The sequence below is a fragment of the Alligator sinensis genome, unplaced genomic scaffold (assembly GCF_000455745.1).
Source record: "Alligator sinensis unplaced genomic scaffold, ASM45574v1 scaffold210_2, whole genome shotgun sequence".
Taxonomy (NCBI): Eukaryota; Metazoa; Chordata; order Crocodylia; family Alligatoridae; genus Alligator; species Alligator sinensis.
The window spans coordinates 1543780-1554715 of record NW_005841946.1 but is presented as its reverse complement, the minus strand read 5'-3'; the positions used below and the strand labels follow the sequence as shown (position 1 = coordinate 1554715).

The 10936-nt window shown below is 48.1% G+C and overlaps 1 protein-coding gene across 1 annotated transcript in view; it reads left to right on the top strand.

The window, feature by feature from the left end:
* Nucleotides 1-10936, top strand: part of PCSK6 (proprotein convertase subtilisin/kexin type 6) — a 101848-nt gene that overhangs the window by 7737 nt on the left and 83175 nt on the right. The window contains exons 3-4 of the mRNA XM_025199551.1: nucleotides 9883-9993; nucleotides 10682-10825. Coding sequence (XP_025055336.1) covers nucleotides 9883-9993; nucleotides 10682-10825 — 255 coding nt within the window. The remainder of the gene's footprint in view (nucleotides 1-9882; nucleotides 9994-10681; nucleotides 10826-10936) is intronic.

Here is a 10936-nt window from a genome sequence, read left to right as displayed (position 1 = left end):
CACTGCTGCCCTCTTCCCCCAGGTTCTCTGCCAGCATCCTGCTGCAGTAATGCCACCGCGAGCAGGAGCCGTTCGTCCTGCCGTGCTGGATCTATGGCTTGGCACCTGCTGGAGCAAGCCAGTAAGAAGCATGCAGGGCTGGCAGTGAAATGACTTGGCAGACCAGGACATTTCCATGCAGGAGCTGGGGAAGGATGTACCAGCTCTCCCAGGACGCAGTGCAGACCTATTCCTGGAGTGAATCCAGTGACTGAGATGCTAAGCAGTGAGGGACACCCCTTAGAAACGTTGCCGCAGACTCCAGCGCTGGCAGCATCCTGCCGGGTGAGTTTGGTGAGCGTGAGAAGCCTGCGTCTCTTTAGTGCTCCTGTTGAGAAATGGGGCTTCGGTACCAGACTCGTCCTGTAACATCGGACAAGCGACTCCCCCTTCATGTTCCCCCGTTTATCCATGCTACAAAACCGAGGTGCCATGCCCCGCTCCACGCGCACATTGTGAAACTTCATTAAGCTGTATAAAGCTCCTCGAGATCCTCAAAGGAAAGAAGTAATTAAAGTACAAAGTATTAATATTATTATTAAGACCTTTCTATTGATTTGAGACAATGAATTGTATTCATGCCCGCCGTTTCCTTGGAAGGCCTCCATGGAAAACAGTACTCCTAATGAATCCGCTATTAAAGAAAGGTTTACTGTTAAATATTTGAACATAATCTCAAACACATTTGTTTGATAACACTGGAGCACGGGCTGTTGTGAAGCAAGGCTGCCAATAGGAAAAAAATGAACAATTTGAACGCTCCAGCACTTGCTGGAAAGAAGATGCGATTGGTCGGCTGATTTGTTTCTCGGCATCCTAATTAAGTTTGGTAGCCCTGGGGGAAGTACACAGGCATTTGAATAACTTGTGAATTCCGCTTTGCAGCTGAAATACCTCTGTTTAAATTAGGTCTGGTTTTTAATGCAAACCAAATCAATTAACTTTCAGTCTATGAATATTTGCCTTGCCCAGCTCTGCTGACTCCACGTTGGTCAAATTAGCTTCCCTTCGCAGAGTACCTTGCAAGTACGATCCAGCCGTCTGGTTTTTTTTCCCCTCCCTCTGTTTCCAAATCATTCTGGAGGTGTCTTGTCTTTTGAATGGCACATAATTAGCATTCATAAAATGGAAAGTATGATATTGTATTACTGCGAGGCAGAAAGAAAAAGAAATCGCAGCCGCTCGAATTGGAACGGCAGCTATTACGGAAGAGCTGAAGAGTTCAATCGTTTGCAGATGGTGCGTCTGTTTTCTGTCTTCCGCTCGTCGGGGTTTTTGTTTGCACCGGTATTAATTTACTTATTTGTTTGCACGATGGCAGGACCCAGAGGCCCCAGGCAGGGCTGGGGCCACGTTGTGCTAGGCACTTGGCTGACATCTAGTAGAAACGCCCCCTGCCCCAAGGACATTGCAGTCTAGGTGGCTAGAAAAGGACTGGAGGGGGTGGGAAATAACCACAGGGAGATGTTGGGATTTGCCTGAGGACAATAGGATGGGGATGGGATTGAGACCTCCTAGCTCCCAGTCCAGTGTCATAACAACTGGACCACACTGGTTACTGCCAAAGTGCCCATTGCCCATTGCAGCTGTGCTCAATGACTGCTTCTGGCAGCAGTACCAAGATAGATGAGAAACTGGGTCCTACGGGGTTAGGCCCTACAGTGGCAGGAGAGGCCTCCAAGATGGAGAATTCGGCTCTTTAAAGGTGGGCACACGATGTGACACATCTGGTGCTTTTGGCTGTCTTTCCAGTTCTTGGGCTTTCAGCCTCGTGATTCAGATCTATCATTCTTTCACTCGTGCTTCCTGATCTTCCTCTCTTGAGTTTTTTTACTGAAGTTGTTCTTTTTTCTTTCTTCCGCCCATTTATTCTCGCTCTTGCTCTTACCCAGCCAAATTGACTTAAAGCAGGGGTGGGCAAAATGGCACATCTGGCCCGCAGCAGACTCCATTTCCCAGCAGCTCCTTCTGGCTGCCGCTGCTAGACCTAGTCCCGCTGCGCAGACACCCCAGCCTGTCCACCCCGCACACACCGCCAGGACAGGACCCCCGCAGGCAGGACACGCGCTCGGGCGGCAGGGATGGGGCTACAGGCGGATAGGCAAGATGGGCAGGTGGGGCTGGGGAGACCCTGGGGTCTTGGGGCAGTGACAGTGCGGGGCTGGGGCTGTCTGAATGTTACTTTAAAAAAAATCGGTTGTATGTCTATTTTTATCTGCCCTGAGTATGAGCACAGTTAAATGCACACAGTAAAATTTGGAGTTGATGGAGCTAAAGAATAAAATATATGCAGCGCTTTCCGCTGCTCTTGGCAGGAGGGGAGGACTTTTCAATTGAGGAAGATGGTGGAAGCACTGTGGGTTGCTGTCATTTTGATACAGGGTCCTTTACTTCAGCTTCTCAAAGCTTCAGTGCAATAACCTTGGTGTGTTTTAGCTCTATGTGCATTGCAAATTGCACGCCTGTGTTACCAGGCCCTGATATATGGATGTCCTGTGGATGCTTGCAGGTCAGGAGAGCTACATCATTGCATCGCCCACCATGCACAGCCACCCTGAAGAGAGGATGTGGCAGAAAGTGTGATTTGAAAGGTGCAGAGTTGCTCTTTCTCCTCCTTGGAAAAGCAGGGCTTGGCCTTTTCATTTGGACATGAAATAGTAAGGGAAAGACATTGGTTTTTAAGGCGGGAGATGCTGCTGCTTGCATACACAAATAGAGCTTGCTGCCATCTGTGGACAAGCCCTGTTGGTGGCTGGAGAACGAAATTTCAATTACAAGTAGCATTTAAAATGGAAATACGGGCAGGGTGGCAGCCGATCACCCCAATCCGGGGGCATACGGCCACATGCTGCGTCACAAAACAACAAGATTTTTTTTGTCTCCTGCGCTTTATGACGAACACATGGTCGGGCCATCTGGTTTGTCCTGGAACTAGTCTCTAAGCTCTGGATCACTATTCAAACAAGTCAAATCAGTCCGCTTTTTCTCCAAAGCAAGGCATTGGAAGCCTTGTGGGGAGCGGTTATATAATGCTGTGCCTCAGATGGCGAAATAAATGTTATTAATAATAGTTAAGGGTCTGAAAAGCCTCGTGGAGCCTGTCCCACTGCTTCAGTCGCTGTGCTCGTGAATCGCTCCGGTCAGTGCTATCTGCCGCTGCGCTACGGCGTCCCAGCAGGAAGTCCAGCCAGCTGCTGTCCTGTCCTAGGATCCTTTGTTCTGCGTGCATCGGTCCCTTTTGTTAGTCCGAATTTGCACAGACAAATCCAGAGCAGAGCAGCGACTAATGCAAGTGCAGTGAGACCTCCCCTCGCCCCACAGCCCCTGCTCGGACCCCCAACCTGGAGACCCTAAACATGTGAGTATAGCATCTACCTTAAAACAGAGTTTCAGGACCTGCTCTTTTCAGGGAGCCTTTATTTCTGTCTGCTGTTTCAGTGAATAGTTGTTCATGACAAAGCGGTGTTAGTTTAAAATTGGAGCCCCGTTTGGCTAGGGCAATCTCCAACCCCTCTTCACCCATGCCAGTGGCACAAGCTACCAATGCGGCAGATGGCACGATCGTCACTTTGTGTTGTGCTCCTCCTTTATGGTTTTGTGGCTTGTCCCAGTGCACCAGTTGCTTGGGTTCAACTCAAATCCCTTTTCAAATCAATTCTGCTAAGTGGCTGCAAACTGCCGTGTGGATACTGTTAAACCCATTGAACCCTGGTTGCTCCCCATTTAGATTCAATTGAAAAGGAATCTGCTGAAGAGAGTCCAGGCGGGGTTGGTTTTTCAACCAGCTCATTCAAATGATTTAGAAACATGACTTTCATTGAGCAACGGTTGCACGAAGACTGGGGACAAATCTCCAGCCACTGTAAATCTTAGAGGGCTGCAAGCCACGTGAGAAGAGTTTGATGTCACCTACAACCTTGGGGAAGGCGGCTGGTCCAGTGCATGTGGGAAGCTGACTTAAAATGATGCTTTGGTCAGAAGTAATGGAGTGGCAGAGCAAAAGACATGAGAGACTGGAGAATGGGATCAGGGCAAAATCCCATCAGCACTGCCAGATCTCCATTGGGAAAAGGAGGCACCGAGGCATTTATCTTCGATGAGAGGCAAAAATGTTGGTATTCCCCATGACAGCTTTTTAATAAGGTTATGTGGCCCCCTCCTCCTGTGCGACTGAGCTGTCAGGGGCTGGTGGAGGGACCTGGTCCAAGAGGCATGACCCGGGACAGGTTACAGAGTCCGTGTTGGCGTTGAGGAAGCGCACGCACACAGGGCTTTGGGTGGCAGCCCAGGCTCCCGGGCAGCTTCCCCCAACAGCGTTTTGGCAGACGAAGCATTCAGCACCCAAATTGTTCATTGGGAAGGGCAGTCAGAGAGCACGGCTAGGTGCAGACATGCAAAAAGCCAGAGGCAGAATCAGTCTAAGTTACGTGGTTTTCTGCAAGCAGCCAGTTTAGATAGTCTAGATTGTACCGAACAGACCGCACGTTCACCCTGGTGGGGGGAGCAAATCTTAGACTGGGTTCTGCCATTTTTAAACCAGTCCACATGTGCTGAACTTCTGTTATGGGTATAAACCGATCACTGATACAGGTAAAAGTGGAATGAATGTCTGCACCTGGCCTACGGGGTCAGCTGTGAAATCTGAGGAACCTGGCAGAGCGGTGCGGGACGGAGGGGTGGAGAGCGCTTGGAGCAGCAGCAGCCCCTTTAAGGCTGAAAAATGTTTTGATGTATGAGAGCAGCAGCAGCCCCTTTAAGGCTGAAAAATTTTTTGATGGATGCCTTGCTCCCTGCCACTAAGTTTTCATCAATTAATAGGGTTTCTTTCAATAAAGAGCTGTAAAGCGTTCTCTGGGATGGAAAGATAGGAGAGTCGGGGCAGGGTGCTGCAACGAGGCTGGAATTAGAGCCTTATAGTTCAGTCTTTGCCAAGGAGCAGAGGTGAGGCTGCTGGGTTTCCTTGTGATCGGACTCCAAAAGAAGAGGAATGAGAATAAATGAAGAGCTGCCTCACCTGAAAATGCCCACTGGCTTGTTCTTTACCATCTAACATGGGGTTTCTACCAGCAAGCAGCAGTGTAGCTAGCAAAGTCCTTAAAGACTTTTGGCATGGTACTTAGGTGCGGCCAACTCATGTCGATCCGGGACTAGAAATAAGCTATTTTACCCTTTTGAGTGCAGCTTATGATCATGGCGACTGGAAATGGTAAAATATAATTTTCAGACCTATAATGTCTTATTCAGAATGCTACATACGAGCGCAGGATTTGCCTAGCCCTTTGGTAAGATCCTGGAAGGCTCTTTTTAGAAAATAAAGTGCAAGGTAAGATGGCTTGACCTGCCAGCATCGTTTTTAACTCTGATCACTCTTGGAAAATGAGTCACAAAGAATATATACCTTTACTTACAGTAGATATGCCTGAAACACATAAAGCATACTGGAACTATTGCAGTACTGTATAAAACAAACCACAGAGTTTCTTCTGCAAAGGCGTCATGAAAATTATATTTTTCTCTGTGAAATACTTTAGCTAAAATATTTTTTGCCCCTCTTTTCAGATTTTTTTTCTGTGAAATATTTTAGTGGGGGGGGGGGTTGGGAGAAAATAAAATCCCCAAGCCTGAAATTTCTTTTAGTAGTTTAACCATCCAGGCTTGCAAAAAATTCAGGTGGGCTGGCAAAAACATTTTGCTTAACTGAAAGTTTGCACCTAATGAGTAAAAACTTTAGTTTTGACTGCCAAAACAAAAAAGAAGACGGCGTTTTTGTTTTCTTTTGAAGAAATATATACAAAAAAATAAAAAAGACACAAAGATTTCCATTTTTATGAAAGGCTTTTTTTTTATTGGGGGAAATAGTTTGAGGGGAAAATGTTGATTGGGTGCAGTCAGCTGATTTTTAACTCCCAACACGCACCAAAATGCCAGAATATTTATTTAACGTGTTAGAGCGAAAAATGAACATCAACCCCATTAATGCCATGCATCGCGACGCTCTGTTTCAGTGGGCGCTTGTCTCATCTTTCCCTGTCGGGGAGGGAGCAGTATTCTTTTGGGGAGCGAGTAACGCGCCGCTCAGCTGGGAGGTGCCTGAGTAAAAGAGCAGTTTAAGGAAGAAGAGAACGATTTCATAGTACATTTATTCCAAGACAGCCACCTTTCTATAATTGCCCTGCAACACTTTTTATGTGTCATCCTGAGCTAGAACTGGCATTTGACAAATCTCACCCTTTCTGAAATCACATTATATTTGATCCTGCTGGATGTCATGCACCGCTAAAAGCCAACAGATGTCAGAGCAATAGACATGAAACCCAGCCTAGACCTCCTGCTAGGAAATAGGTCCTGTATAGAGGACCAAGAGCCGCCTTTTACACCGGGGAGAGGAGAGCTGCTGTCTTCAGCTAGAAGGCAGAGCCCTCGGAGCAAAACAGACCGGCCCTCGACTACTGACCGCCTTCGTGTTTCACTTATTAATCGCGGTGTGCAGAAGAGACACGGCGACTTTCATCAGGGCACGGACTCCGTAGAAAACATGGCTCAAATCCCTCACTGTGCACCAATAAATCCTCCCTTTTTTTTTTCCTTCCGCAGCAAAGACTCAGAGAGTCAAGATTAGGAGACTTATTTGCTTGGATGGGCGTGTGTGGCTTTGCGGCCAGCACGCGTGTTTACATGGAAACACAAAGTCATGCACGCATGTAAAAGCTCTCTCATTAAATACTGAGGAGGCCTGTAGCATGGAGATCTCGATGCGAGGAAGCACGGCGATCAGCCGGAGCGCGAGGTGTATGAATACAGACCTCACATAAAGCTTTGCTTTTCAGAAGTACTGAGTGAGCCTTATGAAAGCAGCCCAGGGCATGCTCAGATAGAGCTGCTGTGATTTTATCGCCGGCAGATGAAAGAAGAACGGCGGCGGCAGCGTTCCTGCTGTTAGAGCAACACATCCTGCAGCCCCGCGCTGCGAGAACTAGTCCTCAAGGCAAAAGGATCAAAGGGGATGCTGCCAGCTCCCGAGTCCCGGGCCCGGAGCTTCCTAAAGTCGCTGTTAAAGAACAGAAGGTGCCATCCCGGTTTCCCAGAAATCAGGGCAATGGGGTGAGGGCACAGCGCACACAACAGCTGGGTTAAAACCCCTGGGGGGTTGTTTTCCATCACTTATTTCATCACTGATTCTGCAGAATTATCAGCACCCTTGGCAAGAAGGAAATATAAGCCCCCGCTTGTCAAAGCATCCAAGCACGCAAGTTTGTCCTCCTTCAGCCAGTGGCTTGCCTTTGGTGGGGTTTACGCCAGTGCTGATATGCTTTGCTAAACAGGCGACAGGCTAGCACCCCCTCCGAGGTAAGCCTATCCTCGCGTGCATGGCTGAAGCGGGGCTGGAGGTTGCACGTTATGTAGGGACCAAACCTCTGGATGTGCTCTACGGTCCAGTGCCCTGCTCTGCCTTTTCTTCAGGGCTGGGTCAGCTTATCTCTGCCGTTTGGTACCATCCATTGGCCTTCCTATATAAGCTGCCCCACACCACACTAAACGCACGATGCAGCCTCTGTCCTGGGACGGCGCTGTCTACCGCTGAAAGTCATTTCATCAAAGGACTTCTCTTGCAACCATCATAGGGCACATGGGACAGTATAAGCCAGGCAGGGACTGCCTTTATTGGTATGTGTGGCTGTCTGCACTGTCCTCGTTACTCTTGTTTGCTGGGCCCACGCTCCGTGCTTATGTACACGCAAGTATAAAAACTAATGCAAGTACTGGATCACCATAGATCCAACCCTGGAAATATTCGCTCCTAGGGTACGGGTTTCCTAAGGGAGGTCCTGGCTGCTCTTCAGAGTGGGGTGGCCAGGGGCAGCAGCACACAGCCGGCTGTGGGGGAGACGAGCAGTGCCTGCAGGCTTACCCATCTGATAAAACACACCACCAGGATTTGAACTCTGCTGCAGGCTCAACAGTCTCCACTGACCGTAACCCTTCGTGTAAGGGGGCAAACATCTACTTTTTCAACATCTTTCCATGTTGCCCTGTGGGTGCAGGTCAACGCTCAGGATCTCAGTATCACACAGTTAGACAGGAATGTGTGGTGTACAGTTGCACATATACACACAAAAATCAGTTGGGCACACACACACAGTCTAGGTGCATACACCCCCACCAGGCGCGCCCATGCATATCTATCACCAATTCAAGCACATACACGCTCTAACGATAATGACACGAAATCATACACAATACACACATACAGATACATATACATACAGGTTAAACACTGACTCAGGTGACAGTATGTGTGTGTGTCTGTGCCTGTGGTACCTATGCTTGGGGTGCTTGGTAACTAAAGAGCAAGTGGCAGAGATCAGGGGAAAAGACAGTGGGGATGGGGCAATAGCAGTGGCAGAGATCAGGGGACAAGGCAGTGGGGATGGGGCAATAGCAAAGAAACAGGGGTTTGCAGGCAGAGAGGAGCTCAGGACGGCTGGAGCCACAGGGCATGGGGCAGGTGTCGGAGGTGGCTGTGAGCCAGAAGCAGGAGAGGGAGAAATGAGACAGAAGTGAGAGGGGCGAGGAGGAGCAGAGATTAGAGCAGGGCTGGAACCGTAATAAAGCAAAACCCAACTCAGGGGTCCAAACAACAGTTTTATTAAATGATCACTGTGCTGTACAGCTTGGTTCCCACACACACTCATGCAAGCACTCCCACACACGCTCACACAATGGCAGCAGGAGAAAGGGACTCAGTGGAAGGGCTGGAGTCCAGGGAGGGAAGAGAAGCAGAGTCCAAGTCCTTGGCTGAAGAGAGGGGGGGGGGGACAGCTACCTATCCAGGCTGGGGGGGGGTCCTCGATGGCCAGTTGGGGTCTTTCTCCAGCAGGTGTTGTCCAGAGGGGGTTGCCGGCAGGGCCTCTGTGTGGATAGGCAGCGTGACGTGGAGCAGGTCTGCTCCAGGTGAAGATGGTGTCCCAAGGAGTCAGTCTTCACTACCCCTTTTTATGGGGCAGACTACCTGTGATCTCCTATGGGGAGGGCCTGTCCAGGCAAGGTCAGCCCTGTTCCAGAGGTTTCCAGATGTTCATACTGCGCATGTGCAGCCTTGGCACCACGGTGGGTTGCCTCGTCTGTCTTTTGTGTCTTGAATGCGGAGGGTGGTTCCAAGGGCTGGGTCGTTGGTCCAGGTATTGGTTTTGATGGTGGGGTGATTTAGTAGGGGGTCCCGCTATCATTGTATTTCACTCATCCATTCACTCCTTTGTTTCAGGCATTCAAGGAAAACCAATTTACATGGGAGAGGTTACAGAATTGCAGCATACTTACACAACAGGGCACAGGGACAAGATGGGAACAAGATGGGAATGGATACTTGACGTCACTTTACAGACACAGGCCTAAACCATACAATATTAATATGAAACAATAAAAATCAATGAACAAATGATAGGAATACAATATAATACAATATAAAACAGTAAAAATCAATACAAACATAACAGAACACTATTTACAATGTATAAAAAAGGGGCTTATTACAATAACAGTGTACAAGAACTTAGCTTACTTAGTACTACTTGTAATCACTTCTAAGGGATAGAGAGGGCAGAGAGAGAGTCAGAAATGGTTGGGGAAGAGGAGGGAATGTATTTTTAAATTAAAAAAAGAAAAAACTGGGGTTTTGCTACAACCGCAGTGAGGTATGCATCCACTGACCGGGGAGAAATGAGTCTGGTGTCTAAATGTAAAGGCCTTTTTTGTGTGCAAAGCTGGTTTGTGTGCTCAGGGTGGCGAGAAGGAGGATGGTGGGATCAATTGTTCAGCAATAACAGTTTAACTGGGTTTTGGCAGGTGCAATGGATACAACAGCAGGAAGTGAAGAGACGAGTTAAGAGGCACGTGCAAAGTGACCCACACCTCCCAGACTTCAGTGACCCCATGTGGCCGAGTATGTGGTACTTGGTGAGTAGCGTGGATGGACTTTTCCTCCTAGGCAGGTACTTATTTGTTTGACAGAGGCATTACACGGGGTTTATTTAATGGGCTGTTTCATTTGCTGAGCCTGGTTGATAATGAAACCTATTCATTGACACAAACACAGAAGATAATGTGTTTCAGAGCCGTATTTTAAAACTATAAATTCATATACCCCAGGATACAGGAGGAGGTAGGTTTAAATTCTTTGCTGTAATTAGCTGTCCCTTACAGCCATCATTTTATCACAAGCGCGAGGAAGAAACACGGAGCAGCAGACGAGTGCAAATTCATGTCATTGTAAAAAGGCTGAAACTGTTTATTTGCAATAACACCATTTTTTTTTTTTTGGTTCATTGAGCGGGTTTTGGCAGGGAGAGTCCTTCATAATAATGGCATGTAATAGAAACGCTGCTTCCTATTCAAAGTTGAAGAACCACTTCTGAAATAGAAGAACCAAAGAGTGCACTGCAGATTCCTGTTCCCTTCGTTAATCGGGTCTGCTTTTATAATCACACAGGTATAACAACTGTACAAACTGGTTGGTCAGCTGTGGAAGGCAACAGTCAGTTGTCTGAGTGCTTTCACAGCATCTCACCTCTGCAGGTGGTACGAGACTTTGGCTTCCCGGGATGCCGGCCTATTAGTGCTGATGCTTTGCTGTTTCCATCTTTAGCACTGCGGGGACACGAGCAGTCGCTGCAGGTCAGACATGAACATCCTAGGAGCCTGGCACAGAGGCTACACCGGTAAGAATGTCGTCGTGACCATCCTTGACGATGGCATCGAGAAAAATCACCCGGATCTCGTACAAAACTATGTAAGTACGGACTGATTTGGGATGTCATATCCAAAGCGGAAGAGTGATGTTTTCTTATTTGCAAAATGGAAGCAGAGGGGTTTTTTTGAGTAGCTTGATTTCTGAAGACCT